The 17458-nt window shown below is 39.7% G+C and overlaps 1 protein-coding gene across 1 annotated transcript in view; it reads right to left on the bottom strand.

The window, feature by feature from the left end:
* The window catches only part of AGK (acylglycerol kinase), a 92600-nt gene that overhangs the window by 43577 nt on the left and 31565 nt on the right, over positions 1-17458 (bottom strand). The window contains exons 3-5 of the mRNA XM_043965806.1: positions 9758-9797; positions 3940-4019; positions 1596-1671 (exon numbers count right to left, since the gene is read on the bottom strand). Of these exons, the coding sequence (XP_043821741.1) occupies positions 1596-1671; positions 3940-4019; positions 9758-9797 (196 nt within the window). The remainder of the gene's footprint in view (positions 1-1595; positions 1672-3939; positions 4020-9757; positions 9798-17458) is intronic.

The following is a 17458-nucleotide window of genomic DNA, read 5'->3' on the forward strand; positions in this document are numbered from 1 at the left end:
TTTGTATCTGCTTAGAGCTAAGTATAGATCTATAGAGGCCACTTAAAAAAATGAAATGTGTCTATCTTTGTGACACAACAATACTTTAAAAATCACCATGGAACTAAAAGAAATGAAAACCATACCCAACTGAGACTATACGGGGAACATTTATATGGACAAAACCCAGCTACAGACTAGCTGTAACAAATCCAGGTGAAACAATGCTTCAGAGATGACTCAGGGACCTAGCTTTTTACTCAAGGGGGTGAAATTGATAGCATATACTAAGCATTTGATCACAAAAGTAAGTTATAGTTCAAGTCGGGGGAACTAGTTTTTAAAAGACATACATGCAGCATTCTTGTTTTAGAACCTCTGAGCAATAAACTGACAAAAATAGAGTTGAGAGTAAAAATATAAATGCAGTCATAAAACAGTTAGCAACACAGAATTACATACATATGTCTACTGATCACTAAAAAGTGACTCATCACCAATATGTAACAAATACTTCACAGTCAAGTTATAGTACATTTACAGGAGTCTCTAAAATAGTATTATTCCTTTTTGCTTTTGCTCTTCCTTTTAATTAAATCATTAAGAATTTAAAGGGGCGTCATTTGGAATTTCTTCTAAAGAAAGAAAGGAAGGTCTGAGGAGTTTAGGTTTTATGGTTACCAAAATAATCCTCGGGCCTTAAGAATTTTACACTTTCAGAAAGAAAAGGAAATTCTCATGGTTAGACAAGCTCTTATCGTCCAAGAAGTAATAATTTCATAATATAATGCCAAAGGTATACCAGTGAGTTTTTTAACCTTTGCTTTTTAGCACACCTCAGAAGGGGAAATTATCTCACTCTCTCTTCCTTCCTGCTATGTGGTTTTGGTCTCAAAGGACCAAAAACACCTGTACACAGGGTTGCTGGATTGTTGTGGTTCATCTCTGAGGAGCTGTGGAGAATGGGAAGGTTACCAAAGGATGGAAGATAGCCACATCCTTTGATTTCTACAAGAAGGAGGACAGATTCTTTAAATTCAATAAGTACTTATTAAGTGACTACTATGTGCCGTGTACTGTTAAGTACTGGGGATACAAAAAGAGGCAAAAGACAGTCCTGCCCCAAATGTTAGGATAGTAGCTTCTTATCAGCTACCATGCTGCCCTGGATCAGAAACCTTCATGCATAGAACTCCTGCCCTGACTGTCGGAACCTATTCTATCTAGACCTGGCTCTAGCAACAACTCAACAACTCACTTTTTACTTCCCCGCCACCATCAAGCCTGTCATTATTCCTAGAAAAGGTTTGTTGATCTACTCCCCTATAGCTCCACCCACCAACTCTGTAATTTTACAAACCACAACATCCTTCCCTGGCCACTACCTCCCTATATATGTTGTCTCTCTATAGTGGAATGTAAACTCCTTAAGGGTAGGGACAAGTTTCATTTTAGTATTTGTATCCCCAAGGCTTAGCACAATTCTTGGAACACAGTAGATACTTATTAAAGGCTTAATTCATTCATTCATTCACTCACTCAAGAGGTCTAGAGAATAGGGTAGGCTATTCTTTGATTAAATTTTGTGAAAAGATACATTGATGAGTCAATCTCACCTTGACTACAGTCACATCCATACCAGATAAGTGTAAAATTGGGGCAGCATTCTTTTCAAAAAGATTTCTGGCTTTTCTGTAGATAGGGAAAAAGCAAGAAAAAATATTTTAACAAATCTTTCAAAGGGAGATTTAAAAGTCCATAACACTTCTATAGAAAAGAATATGAAATATCACTATGGACCTTTTAAGGTTTTACTCTAGCCACTGAATTATAGGAAGTCCAAAACTCAGAAAATTTACTAAATAAATCATTCTTTGACCCAGAGATCCCACAACTCGCATTTGCTCTCAAGAGGTCAAATACAGAAAAGTTCCATATATGCTAAAATATTTATAGCAACACTTTTTGTGGTAGCAAGAAATTGAAAACCAATGAGTGCTCATTAATTGGAAAATAGTTGATAAATTGTGATATATGAATGCAATTAAATATTACTATGCTATGGAAATAGCAAGTATAAAGAATTTAAAGACACAAACAAAGCAGTACCAGGAAAAGAATATAAACAATGAATTCAACAATATAAATGAAAACAATCCTAAAAGGAGACTGAACTCATATTAATTGCAACAATTTTAGATCCAGAGAACTGAGGACTCAAATCTATTCTCAGTAGAGAAATGGGGGCCAAAAGCACATGTACTTTTGTCCATCTGTTTTTCTTTGTTTCTAGGGAAGGTATAATTTAAGGAAATGATTGTGAGGTTAAAAAAAATACACTCATCCATTTATCTAGCTAGCTGGTTTCTAACACCAAGATACTAAGAAGAGAGAAAAATAGGCTATTTTCACCACTAGAACAGTAGGATGGGGACTGGATCTTTCCCAAATGGAACTAAGTTTTCTAGACAAAAAAAAATTAAGAAACACTGTCAAGGGCCCGGACAAGTCCTATTTCAAATATTCACAAAATACGAAGAGCTTACTCTGTGCCTGACACTGTGCTAGATGCTCAAGGAGCTTAAATTTTGCTTGCTATGTGTCCGGGCAGGATGAATAGAAAAATAACACCCTTGAATTTGAATCACACATGCATTTTCTAAACATGAGACTTAGGTAGGCTGCTATTCAGGTAAGCTCCTTAAGGGAAGGGACTATGTTTTACTTACTTTTGTGTCTCCTTCTGTGCCCAGCACAATAAGATGCACACGCGTGTGTCTATGTATTTCAAAATGTGCAGTGAATTAAGTCCGTCACCTTGATTTTGTCAGCAGGCTAAATGTCAATCATGTTGTAGGGTAATATATCTTTGTATCCTTGTTACTTTTATAAATACAGCCATAGTTCATCTTACTACTTTAATACTATCCTCAATCCAGGCATTACCCTCTAGGCCACATCTTTACATCTTGCTTAGAGGTAATATGGCATCATGGATTCTGCTTTGGACTGGAGTCAAGAAGACCAGGGTTCAAATATTGTCTCTGACACTTAGTATCTGATCAAATTACTTAATTACTCTGGCCCTCAGTTTCCTCATCTATAAAATGAAGGGGTTGAACTCAACGACCTCTAGGGTTCTTACTATCTGTTCCACAAGAGTGGGCAGCATCACTAGAATAAGTATGGTTTTCTAAGATGACTATACATTTCTCAAAAGAAAATAAATTTTTACAGTAACACCTCATAGTAACAACATATAAGTACAAGCCAGGTATTAAAGGGGCCATAAAAAACTTCTTGTTAGCAATGGTTTTATATCTGTCTCCCTATGATCGTAATTTGACTAGAAGAAAAGTAAGAAATTTTAGTTCTTTCTTCCTATGATTTTAATTATCTTTTTGAATTATAATATCTTATTAACTCTGGTTATTGAAAACTCTTCTCCAGGACCTCTTCAAAACCAACAATAGTCATATCCTGGTAGGTTCTGCAAATCTCCCTAGGTCCTCTGATAAATGTAATATGTCTGAAATCAAGCTAGCTCAATTAAAAAAGTTCATCCCCACAGCAGGTTCAGGGTGATTCATATTTCAACTATAACCATGTTAGAAGATTATCTATGGGCCAGCTAGGTGGCGCAGTAGATAGAGCACTGGCCCTGGAATCAGGAGGACCTGAGTTCAAATCCGACCTCAGACACTTAACACTTACTAGCTGTATGACCCTGAGCAAGTCACTTAACCCCAATTGCCTCACTTAAAAAAAAAAAAAAGAAGAAGAAGATTATCTATGTTGTCATCAAAAGGACCTGACTGACACCAGTGGAGGAATGCTTCAGATCTTTGAGGTAGCAAAGTAAGTAACTCTATCTTATGAAACACACACACACACACACACACACACACACACACACACACACACACACACACACACACACACACACACACTCTTTCTTACCCTTTGCAAGCTGCAGGGTTGAGAAAGACAGTTGCCTTCTTCACTTGTGCATTGGAAGGAATGAGTTGATTTCCAAATATCTAAGAAAGAGAATCAAAGTTTTTTTTTTAAAATAGATATTCCTCATCTTTTATTTCACTATTAAACATATTTTGTGCCAAAAGAATTTAGTCCCAATCTATATTGCACTTAGTTTTACCTGAGATGAAGTGAATTACTTCATGTGTCCCTATTTACAAGTCACATCAAGCCTAAATGTCATGACAATAACCATTTCCTCAATCCCATATACTCTCACCTATGTTGTTGTTTGTCCTTTCTTCTTGAAGAAGGCCATGACATCGGGTTGATGTCAAGACCTGCACTGAATTGGATTTAAGTGAGGGAGGGTTGTCTCACTTATGAGAGGTAGGATGAAATGACCCTCTTACTGTGGGTAGATTGTCTTGGTCATTCCTATGTGTGTAAAGTCCTAAAAATACAAAACTGTTAGGAGGGGATTACTGGAAAAGACCTTCCCTGTAGGGGAAGTAGAGGCCAACTTGTCAATGATTCGTTCCCTTGAGAGAGTGAGAAAATCAGCAGGTAGGTATGGACAACTAGGCTCCATTAAATGGACACCAATGAGTATTCATATAAGATCTGATCTTGGGTAGCCCTGTGATCCTGGATGATTCACTATCCCCAAAGGCTTCCAAGACTAGGGTGGGAATGGGAGAGAAAAAAAGACTGCACAGGGTTAGAAGATGAGAAATAACCAGATCTGGACAAATTTTTGCTGATAACTGTCTGTCTGGATTGGTCTTCATACTGGAAAAGGGAAGAAACCCTGCTATGGACTGGGTCTAGGGCTTAAAACCAGTGCAGCTATTTAGAACCATATGGATTGGGTACAGTCAAGAGAGATTTACAAATAAATTCAATTCAACAAGAATCATCTGAATGTTTACCTATGGGCCAGGCATTGGGGAAACAAAAGACATCAATGAAAGAGTCCCTGAGCTTACTGAGCATGTATTCTACAGAAAGGGGAAAACCATGTACACAAATAAGTAAAAATAAAACAAAAGTAAAATAAATACAAGTGTTTTGGGCAGAGACTGGGAGTATCAGGATAGAGGTGGCCTACAGGAAGCTTCACTCCAGGTATGCTGGGAAGAAGGCTAGGGATTTTTTACATGAAGAAGAGTGAGAACACTCTAGACATGGGGGAAAGTCTGCACAAAGGCACGGATGAGTACAAGATGAAATGTCGCCAGATAAGGACACTAAGGAGGCCAGTCAGGCTGGAATGGAGAATGCATGAGGGACAGCAGTGTGCAGACTGGTCTGGAAAGGGGAGTTGGAGACAAATTATGAGGAGCTTTAAGTGCCACACAGAAGTAGTTCTATGCAAAAGGGAGGCACTTAAGTTCACAGAGTAGGAGAAAGACATGGTCAGACTCCATAGAGAAGGTCCTTCAATTCAATTAGATCAGAGATAACCCAGCTTTATCTGTACTTTGGGTATATGCGAGGTGACCACCCCAGAAAGCAACCTCACTCATTCCCCTCAGGAGAGATCAGCTTCTCTTAGCTGGAGCTGCTGGACTGGAATGGGATGTAGGGCTGGGGTTGGAAATAGCAATCAGGGGCTATAGCAGGAAGTTTGAAAATTGCACCTGTTGGTCTCTCTCCTGAGTCATTGTTTCCTTAGGCTATTTATTGCACTTTACTGTTGTGGCACAGCTTTATGTCTCAGAAGCCAGGTATGGGATGGCTTTTCCTCTTTGTATTCTCCTGTGGTCTGGGTATCTTTAAGTTTTGTGTGGCAGGTGCTCTTACAATAAACCTGTGTCATAGAGTCCATGACAAACGCGGACTTGGCAATACCCTCTAAGCCCTTCCTGATCTCTCCAGAGATCCCAGGAACTTGGCAATTAGAGGGCCCTGAAACAGGGTAAGAGTAGATGAAGATTGTTTTGGGTCAACCCAAATTTGACCATCTTAAGTTTTTGTTCCTTATTCTACCAGCACTTTTCATTAATTTTTTGATATAGCTTTTTAACTCCAACCTGGTCTTGTGTAAATGAAGAAAAGGCAGATTCACAGACATCTAGTTCATGGAGTACAAAACAATAGCCAACTTTCCTTCGGATTCCCAGGCACGGGAAGAAAAAACCCTCCAGTGAAGCAGATTTAAAATTGAGCAACTGAAAGCCTTTCCTAGTCTCCCAAGGGCATTTTATCATAAGAAGTTAATTTTAACTTGTTTTTCCTGTCTAGGAAGAGAAATATCAAGGGCCATGATCAAGAAGACATGGCCAGAGAGGCCACAGTCTGTTGGAGGGGAAATTAAATCCATTCACTATTTCCTTGGTTTGTAAAGTTATTATCCTTATCTCTTTAATTACAAAAGCTGTTTATATGGAATGTTGATGTTTACTAGACAATTTTTATGTTATATATAAAAACCTAGCAATCTACTACCTCCTCTTCATAACCTTGTAGTAGTCATTCCATAGCCCTACAAAGCAAAGAGACAGATCCGAAAAGAAGATATAAGATATAAAAGAGAATCAAGAGGCAATGAGAATCCAAGGACAAAAGGTAAGGGTGAGGAGGGGGAGAGGGCAGGGAGGCATGTCAGAGGGGGTATATGAAATGGAAATAATGGCTAATTTCTTGGGATGGAGAAAAATGCTAGACTGAGGAGGAAAGTGGAAGCTGGAATAGATCTTTCAAAATAAGCAAGTTGAAGCGAATAAAGAATCAGTCATAAGTAACAAACAGTTAAGATAAGAAGAAAGACTAAAGGGGACCAGGGGAAGGCAAGAAAATAAGAATACTACATTTCAGCAACTGGTCCTTACATATATCTCATCTTGCTCTTCATCATCTCTATTCTTGTTAAAAACAAATACTCCTTTAGGAAAAGGATATAGGTAAACAGAAATAGCTCCTCTACCTGAAAGATTCATGGGCATAAATCCCAACCCTACCCAGTGTGACAGGAAAGGAATTCTTCCAATCTCCTTGTCCAAAATAGATCTGTCGGTACTTTTGTAAAAGGCCCAAGCCTTTTACCTCCCTGAGTATAAAACAGGGCTGCTGCTGGCAGATCTTCCTGCTAGGGCCTAGACTACGATCATGGAAAGGGATAGGGAAGCACAGTGTTGCTTTGTCATGCAGGGGCCAAAAGAGGAAGCTGACAATTGAGCAGTAGCACAAGATACGTCACATGTTTCTTTGCACACTTTTTGTGTGTATAAATTCTATGGTTAACCTTAAGTGTAGCATACGGTTGTTCCACGGCATACAGCGTTTTGCAATCTGGAAGAAGATTCTTTCTCTAGCCGTGTCTGAGTCCTCAGCAGTCAGAGTTTAAACAGAGGGTCTCCAAGGTCACTTAACTTTTGGATGCACAGCATGATAAAAGGCCCCGGATAGCTTGGTCTAGTAGGATTATGGCTGTTTAGGGGAGATGCTTAGAATAAGTTGTCTCAGGAAGTCAAGAGGAGTCTTTCTAACTCCAGGTTCAGCACTCTATCCATTGAGCCACCTAGCTATCCCTACTGCCTACCATTTTCTGACAGGATGAAGATCTCACTTGTTTTCCAAGGTCACTGAAAATCTTTAGGGTGAATTTACTTGTCTTTGCTTTATTATTAAACATTTGGAGGGACAGCTAGGTGGCGCAGTGGATAGGGCACCGGCCCTGGAATCAGGAGTACCTGAGTTCAAATCCAGCCTCAGACACTTAACACTTACTAGCTGTGTGACCCTGGGCAAGTCACTTAACCCCAATTGCCTCACTAGAAACAAACAAAAAACCAACAACAATTATTAAACATTTGGAAACTTTTTTAGTAATCCTTTATTTAATCTAAATGTAGGAGGATCCACAAGACTTATTAGAAAGCTCTATTCAAGCTTAACTATTAGTATTATCTAATAAAATCCCTTCTGACTTGGTATAACCTTCTGAGACTTCAGGACAGATTAGTGTTAAAATCCCTTTCAATTTCCCACCAATGATAGTGGCTTTTTTCTTTACTTTTCAGCCTGTTTTCTTACTTATTCTAAGTCAAATTATGGTCTATTTACGTGCCTAAATTGATCAGGCTAGTTAGTTAGAAAGATGTTCTTAGTCCCTTCCAAACTTCTTATTTTATGACTAAGGAAAGTTTGCTGTTAGTGAGCCATGCTCACTCTCCAAATAGTTAAAAAGGGGAGATTATGGCCTCATAACTGCAAGTCTATAGCAGCCTGGTGAAAGTGCATGACTGCCACTTCCCAATCAGAAGAAAGTAACTTTCTCCTTTCTTAAAGCAGTCATCTTCCCTCTCCCAAGAGGAATTTCCAGTTGCTCCTTGCTAGCTTAGCTGCTACCTGCAGTTTCAATTAAAACAACACCCCCCCCAAACAAACAAAAAAAACCCAATCCCCTCAAAAAACCACTTTCCCCAACAGCTGAGGTGGCACTTGCAGTCTGAAATATTTACAGCCTGTTTAGTAAAGGCTGTGTTGGCAAGAGGGTTCCTCAGAACTAATTCTGAAAGAAATGTCCCCATCAGAACAAAACATTTCTAAACAATATTTTAAAATGGAAAACTAGACAAGGTTTCAAAACAGAGTTAAAGTGGTTTTATCACTCCCACTTTAGTGGAACTCTATTAATAGTATGAAACATCAATGTAATCTCTGAAAATATTTCTGGAATGAATGTGAATGTCTACCACCCACCTCTCCAGCTCAATGCACTGTTCTCTTTCCCATTGATGACTTTAATTTTTTTTTCTGTATTTCTGACATAAGCTTAATGGACACAATGTATTCTCAAAATGCCACCAAACTCCTTGAAATCTGCAACTCATCTTGATTAAAGAAAGCTACAAACCCATGGAAAAGGCAACATGGATTTGGAGTCTGAAGGCCCAGGTCTGAATCCTGACATTTTCACTACTACCTGTGGGTGTCTGGACAAGTCATTTAACCTGACTAGGCCTTAGTTTCTTTATCTGTCAAATGAAGGGAGTGCATCAGAAGACTTCTAGTGCCCTTCCGCATTCTAAGCTCTAATATTCTAGGGAGAACAAAATACAAAGTGAATATGGTGCTCATTTGTAAATTGCAGATAAATGTGGCAATTTCCCACAAGGAAAAACAAAAATCTAGAACAACAAAAAAAGAATCCTGAAGATGGTTTTAACAGCATCAATCAATTCACTTTGAGAGGCAAGTCCCAAAGTGGTAGCACCACATGTGAACAGAATCCTCAAAGTCCATCTAGACGTAGGGATGGCCCACAGCTGGATCTGTATTCCAGAGGTCATTCCATATACAGGCAAACCTAAGGAGCCCAAGCTAGGACAAATATGCAGTCCTGAGGTTATTATTTCTGTCTTTTTTTCCCCTCAGTTGTATCTGGCTCTGTGATCCCATTTGGGGTTTTCTTGGCAGAGATAATGGAATGATTTGCCATTTCCTTCTCCAGCTTATTTTATAGATGAGGAAAATAGGGTTAAGTGACTTGCCCAGGGTCACACAGCTAGTAAGTGTTACTTTAGAACCAATTAAGTCCCAATCTGGGGGGGGGGGGGTTTGGGAAGAAGAGGGGAAGGAGGAAAGCAAGGGTTGTTGTTCACCAGAGAGTTAACCAGCTAGTGTTCCATTAAGAGTTGGCTCACAGCCTGAAGTAGCCCCTCATTTTAGGAAGAAACAGCCACAACTCCAGTGATGTGAGGCACTGAATCCAGCCGAAGTTCCTGTGGCAGAAGTACTGCACAATTGAGATAAGGAAGGAGAAATTTAATTTTATTGCATTAAATGGTATTACCTGGGCTTCTTGACAGGCTGCTCTCCTTAGTAGGTTGTCACTATCAAGGTAAAAGAAAAAAGAAAATGGACATTAGCTTTCAATGAAACATTTAGGATTCAAACAAGAGAGTTCATTTCACAAAATACAAGTAAACATTCCTTCTAAATTACTAAGAAAGTATTAAGGAGCATAGCATAGAGTGGTAAAACTTGAAAAATTATCTCTCAGGAGAAAATTCTGTGTTGGTTATTTCTATATTCTCCATTTTTATTCCTTCTCTAGCTAAAAAACTCAGGTCATTGGATAACAATGAAATAACTTGTTTCTTAATCTATTTTCTTTTTTCTGCTATTTCATTTAAAGTCAGACTTCTGGCTTTTTTTTTTTAATGTCACTCTCCATAAATAGAACATTTTTGCCATAACATAAAGATCAGTTTAGGAAAAAATTAAAAGGAAGCCATCAGAAAAATCTCATCTATTTAACTTCAAGGTTTTCAAGAAGCTTTTAAAGTACAGTTTGTGTCATGATGACACTAAGCAGTTCTTCTGGCTAACAACTCCATCATCTTTTCAATGGGAGGCTCAGGGTAGACTGGATGCCATGTGCTGGCAGTACTAAGATAACTTCAAGCGGTTCTAGGCTATTCTGAAAATCTGTGCTTGGCCTGGACAGCCAAAAGATAGTTCATTAAAAAGGGGGAAAAAAAAGACCATTATACCTGCATTCTTTTCTTCTCTGTTTTTTCACTAACATTATGGATTTAGTATTCTTTACATTTCAACAAGAATTCAAATCTGGTTTTTGTATTATGGAAATTTATTTTGATTTGGGGACCCTACCTTTAGGCTGAGATTAGAAAGCCTTAGGCCCTCAGGGTCTCTTTTGTGTGGGAGGTGCTGGTGCCCCTCCCCCTCTGCTTCAGCTGAGCCAAAAAGCCCCGTGGGGTACAAGATGCCAGGTCAGACAGCTGGGGGAAAAAAGCCCCCAGCTCCCTCCGACCTGAGCGGAGCTATCCAAAAGATCCCAAGATCCCGGATAGCCTGTGCTGAGGCACGAACATCCCCCTCCCCCCCCTGCCCCCACACCAGCCGCAGCCCTGGCTGGTGGATTAGCTTGGTCTGTGGGGGCGCAGGAAGCCCCGAGTTGAGTGGAGAGAAGAAAAGGTATATATAGACCTGGGAGTTAGACTCAGGGAGAAAGCGGACGAGATTAGAAAGGTTGGAGATGAGAGACGGGGCTAGAAGGACACAGGAGAAGGCTAAAGGACTAGGAGCAAGGAGGAAAGGCCGGCAGACGAGAAGGAACGGGAACAGAAAAGAGAGGCCGAAGGGCAGACTGACAGGAGCAGACAGACAGAAGGTTTGTGAGAGCGCAACACAGGGGTTCAGCAGTGGCAGTAAGGAGAGGAAAGTTAGAAGCAGGGGGATTTACAAAGTGAAAGGGGCTGAGAGTTAGAATAAAGGACCTGAGTACCCTAAGGCAAGAGGTGGCTAAGGCCCTTATTGTATTAAAGAAGGTTCAGGCCCAGCAGGTGGAAAGAGACGAAGTGGAAAGAGACTCACCGCAATGCAGTCAGGTTGTACATTTTATTTCCCTGTATTCTTAATTTAAAATAGTATCTCATAAATAAACTCTGCTTTGATTATTTAGTTAAGAGGCTTCTTAATCTTTTGCTTATCAATTTGGGAGTGGAACAGTGTGGTGGAACTTTATAAATGGCCCATGTTAAATTAACAGCAGTCAGCCAGCTAGTCAACAGTCCCAGATTAAGTACCCCAGTCAGCTTTAGCCCCCAAATTAGGCTAGTCATTAATAAAATATTTTCACAGTATCTATTATGGAACTAAAAGAAATAAAATAAAACAGTTTCTTGCTCTTTTCCACAGCTACAGGAAAGGGCTGCCTACTTACTTTCTTTTTTTCCTTTTTTGTTTTTTTGCAGGGCAATGAGGGTTAAGTGACTTGCCCAGGGTCACACAGCTAGTAAGTGTCAAATGTCTGAGGCAGGATTTGAACTCAGGTCCTCCAGAACCCAGGGCTGGTGCTTTATCCACTGCGCCACCTAGCTGCCCCTGCCTACTTACTTTCTTATAATACTGCAAGGCCCAGGGAAAAACACAAAACAAAAAACCCCAAACCCTGCTAACCTACAAGAATCTCTAAACTTCAAGTTAAATAATACCACTCATCTGGGAGGTATAAAAACTGCTAGTCTGGTATAATCTAAGAACAAAGTTGCATTAAAATTCCAACGGAACAAGAAGCCTACTTGCTTAGTTGGTTGCAACAAGAATGTAATTTACTGCAACCATAGGAGCATGCAACCAAAGGATCCTGCATAGAAGGTCCCTAAATCTGAGTTTCTTAAGGCTCTGTTCCGAGTCTGCCCCCTATCCCCCTTTTATACCGTCTCTTGCTCATTGGCTTTCATGCATTCAGTTGCCATTTCTATAAGTTTTCCATACCCTATAAGTAAGGTTCTTAACTTTGGGTCCATGAACTTAAAAAAAATATACTGATAATTGTATTTCAATAAAATTGATTTCCTTTGTAAGTGCATATATTTAATTTTATGCCTTTAAAAACACTATTCTGAGAAAGGGTTCTTATAGGCTATAGACAGTCAAAGAAGTCCATGACACAAAAAAGAACCATGTGTGTGTCCAATACCCTGTAATACGATGTAAAGACAGGCCCCATATTGTGTGTATGGGCATTTGCAAGACTAACAAGAAGCTCACTTATCCTTTTTTTGAACCAACCAATTGTGATGCCCAAAGGCCACCAGGCATGGATCTTGGGAAGAGGGATAAAGATAAGAGTTCAGAAGCACAGATTTGGGGGTAAAATTCATAAAGACTTTTCTACTACCTTTTTACCAGCTTCCTCATCTATAAAATGAAGAGACCGAGTAAGATGACTTCACAGGTACCTTTCAGTTTAGTTCTTTTATCCTGTAACTGAGCCACTATCTGCACTGGGACTAGGTGAAAAGGCCAGAGACATATTTCCTTAAGGAACTGAACAGATATGAACAAGAGGCCAGAAGTGGCCATATCTCACCCTAGCATGGAAAAATGTCCCTATAAGTGTCACTAAATAAAAATGAAACCAAGGCTAAGTGTGGGCTTTGTGGTACTGAGGGGAGGGCAGGGTTTTCACTGATGTATTAACTTCAGAGATAGGAGGCTCTGATCACCCTAGCAAGATCCGTTAAAATACTTATGCCTTCCAACAGTCTTACAGACTTTCACCAGGAAGCACCTGCGTAACAAGATGGTACTTAACTGTTCAGGAAAACAGTTTTAGCTTATGGCAGAAGAGCCAATAAACTGTTCATAACTTTGGACTCAAAGATGGTACCATTAAAACATACACCCTAAGGAGGTCAAAGGCCAAAAGGTCCCATTTCTACCAAGATATCCACAGCAGCTCTTTTTGCAGTAGTAAAACAAAGAATCCCAGAAGCAAAAATGGGTAACTATAAAATTGGGAATGGCTGAATAGACGATGCATGTGAATATAATGGAACAATACTGAACCCTACAGGATGATGAAGAAGAATTCAAAGAACTTCCAGAAAACTTGTATTAACTGATGAAAACAGAATGAAGAAAACAATTTCCACATTGACTAAAATAGCTCTAAAAGGCAACTGACCTCAGGTTAATGGCAATCATGGTCCATTAAAACAAATGATTAAATCTACTTCTGAACTTTTATCAGAGAGGTGCAAAATGTTGCAATGCTATCAGAAGCTGCTTTGTTTTGCTTAATCATTTTTTGTTGTTGTTACATAGGAGAATACAATGTGGATTTATGGGGAAATGGCTGATAGAAAAACAAGAAGTACTAATAAAACAAAAACAAGTCAGCTGCCACTCAGGGCAATGGGTGAGTATCAATTTTTCTTTCAAAGACCGTGTTTGTGAAGGGCTAAATGTCTTGACTTCTATTTCTTATAATGACTACATAGTGCAGTATTAAACAGGTAGCCATTCATAAGTTACAGAAACTATTTTATTTCAGGGTAGCAAATAGTCACACAAAAGCATTTTTTAACTCTCCTCTCTGTCCCCTGAAATCTGTAGGATCTATAGGTCTTTTGATCACAGCTGATAGAATATTAAAGCTTTTGGGAATATACATAAAATATGGCAGCCCATGATAATGGAAGAATATATGGAAATATGAAGAATAAACATATTAGGAGATTATTTTAAGGTGATGGTGCTCAGATTAGTAGTGCCTATCACAGGGGTACTGGCATCCATTCTTCCTGTTACTTTTCCTGCTAGAACCCAGGTACTACTTGGTCTTTCTCTTTGCCACAAGTTAACCATGAACACAGGCCCTCCTTTTATGGGTTGCCTCCCATACCTGGAATGTGAGCTCCCAGAAACTTCGTGTTTTTTTTTTTTAAACTTGTGTTCCTACGACCTAATAAAGATTTTTCCACTCCATTTTAAAGAGCAGGTTAAGTTACAGGTACAAAGCTGCATATTATTGAATTAGTTTGCCAGAAGGCAGTATGGTATAACAAAGAGCTAGACTCAGTCATGAGGACAAAGACACTTCTCTACCTTAGAGGGTTGTTGCAAGGAAATTACTTAGCTCACATTTCTATAATGCTCTAAGGTTTACAATCGTCATCATTATCATCATCATCACTGTAATTATTTTGTTATTACTGATTCTATCTCAAACAATAATCACTCTTTGCTGGGTCCTCCCAGTTTCACAGCCAACTGATTTCCCTTTCTAAATTAAACCCAACTGGTTACTGTCATTCCTTGCTAGTTAACTTATAAATTTCTACCACCCCCATGCTCAACTAAGCTATGTCTTTCAGCCACTTTGATCACCGGAGAAGTGAAGTTCTTCACTGTACACTGTAACAACAACATTGTATGATGATCAGCTGTGATGGACTTAACTCTCCTCAGCAATACAATGATTCAAGACAATTCCAAAGGACTCATCATGGTGTAGGGACCAATTTTTAACTGGGGAGTGTTAGCTAGGCAGCTCGCCACAATATTGGGGCAAGGAAGGAGACAGACAGCCTCCCTCAAAACAGAGCAGGACTTATTTAACAAGAATGAACTTTTAAAAAACACAAACAGGATCAGTAGGATCAAGGGAAAGGAAATAAAATGAGGAAAGGGAAATTATACAACCTGAACAGCATCACTGCCCAGGAATCAGCAGAGAACACACAGCAGCGTCTTGTTGCCTTCCAGCTTCCAGCTAGAATGGCGAAAAACCTCCCTTCTTCCCAGCAGACCCCAAGGCAGACCACACACAGCCCCCAGCCAATTGGCTGGCTGCTCTGACAGTCACATGACTGCCCTCACTGGGCTTTTAATCATTATAATTTTGCCAGGCCCATGTAGGCGTTGGCAAGTGGTGATGATGTGAGGTGCCAGCACCATGGCTACAACCAGTAGGTGGGGCACTGTGCCACCCGAGGAGCCCCCAGGCCAGTATGCGAGATGAGGTCTCCGCAAACTTCAGCCAAAAGATGGGGCCATAAAAACCGTAAATAACAATCAATTCTTTACAATGGAAAATGCTCTCCACATCCAGAAAAAAAAAACTATGGAATCTGGATGAAGATTGGACCATACTGTTTCTACTTTTTTTTGTTGTTTGTGTGTTTTTTAAGGTTTTTCCCTTTTGTTCCAATTCTTCTTTCACAATATGATTAATGCAGAAATATGTTTAATGTGATTGTACATATATAACCTATATCAGATTGCTTTTTGTCTTGGGGAGTGGGGAGGGAAAGGAGAAAAATTTGGAACTAGAAATCTTATAAAAACAAATGTTGAAAACTATCTTTACATGTAACTGGAAAATAATAAAATACTTTTATGATTAAAAAAAGAAAGAGAGAGAAGTGAAGTTCTTTTCTGACACAGGCATGACACCTTAAGTAGAAACTCATCTCTTCACAGTCACCTAAACCCAAGTATACTACTATTCCTTGGACTCTACTCATCACAAATTTCTGAATTTACTTCCCTTATTTTCAGAGACTCCTGTATATTTCATAACTTTGTCCATCCAACAATCCTCACTTGATCTTTATATGCTAGGCTAAGCTCTCAAGATACAGAAAAAGGCAAGGCAAGTTTTGGAGTTAGAGAAGACAAAAGGCAGGGATAAGGAGGGAGAGCATCCTAAGCATGGGAGAGAAAGCCAGTGAAAACACATGGGAGTCAGGAAAAGGGAGGGTCTTATGTGAGTAACAGCAAAGAAGCCAGTGTCACCGGAGCACAAAGTACAGTAAGGTATAACAAGACTGGAAAGGTAGAAAGGGTTTAAAGTTATAAAGAGCTTTAAAAGCCAGAGGATTTTTCATTTGAACCTGGAAGAAACAGGGGTCTCCGGGAGATTGTTGAGTAGAAGGCTGATATGGTCAGACCTGAGCTGAGTGGGGAGATTTGAAGCAGGGAGATCAACTAGAATACTACCAAAATAGCCCAGGAGTGAGGTGATAAGGGCCTGCACCACGGTGGTAGAAGCATCAGAGAAGAAAAGGGAGTATATGGGAGAGATGTTGGGAAGGTCAATTTGGCAGGAGTTAACAACAGACTGTATGTGTGGAATGAGTGTGAGGGAGGAGCTGAGAATGATACCCTGGGCTTCTAGCCTGGGTAGCTGGGAGGACGGTGGTATCCCCAACAGTAATAAGAAAGTTCAGGAAGAAGGGAAGGTTTTGAGGAAAGATAAAGAGTTCTGTCTTAGATATGCTGAATTTAAGCTGTTTACAAGGACAAACAGGTAAAGGTGTTGGATAGATAGTTCATAATGCAAAATAAAATCAAGAGAGGTAAATAGAAGAATCATCTACACAGAGATGATAATTGAACCCAGGGGAATTGATGAGATGACCAAGTAAAATAGTATAAAGAGAGAAGAAAAGGGCCAGGATAGAGCCTTGTGGCCATTCACAATTAGTGGACATGGGCTAGTCAGCAAAGGTGACTACTGAGTAGTGGTCACAGGGGCAAGATAAGAACCAGCAGAGAACAGTATCATGGAAGCCTAGAAAGGACAAAATATCTAGGGGAAGAGGTTGATCGACAGTGTCAAAAGCTACAGAGGGGTCAAAAACATTGAGGATTGAGAAAATGTTACCCTACCCTCTAATAAACTTCAACGATGTATTCTCAGTTCTTAAATTCTTCACCCTGAACCTCTCTTCTTTTCTTTCCTTCCTCCCCTCCCCCAGGGCAATGAGGGTTAAGTTACTTGCCAGGGTCACACAGCCAATAAGTGTCAACTGTCTGAGGTCATATTTGAACTCAGGTCCTCCTGAATCCAGGGCCGGTGCTCTATCCATTGCGCCACCTAGCTGCCCCCTTTCCTTTTTTTTTTTTTTGGTTGTTTCTTGGTAGCATTTTATTTTTTTCCCCCAATTACATGTAAAGATTCTTTTTTTTTTTTTTTTTTTTTTTTTTTAGTGAGGCAAATTGGGGTTAAGTGACTTGCTGAGGGTCACACAGCTAGTAAGTGTTAAGTGTCTGAGGCTGGATTTGAACTCAGGTACTCCTGACTCCAGGGCCAGTGCTCTATCCACTGCGCCACCTAGCTGCCCCAAAGATTATTTTCAACATTCATTTTGGTAAGATTTTGAGTTCCAAATTTTTCTCCTTCCCTCCCCAAGACAGCCAGCAAGCATACATTCATACACATGCGCGCGCATGT

This window comes from Dromiciops gliroides, chromosome 5 (assembly GCF_019393635.1).
Source record: "Dromiciops gliroides isolate mDroGli1 chromosome 5, mDroGli1.pri, whole genome shotgun sequence".
Classification (NCBI taxonomy): Eukaryota; Metazoa; Chordata; class Mammalia; order Microbiotheria; family Microbiotheriidae; genus Dromiciops; species Dromiciops gliroides.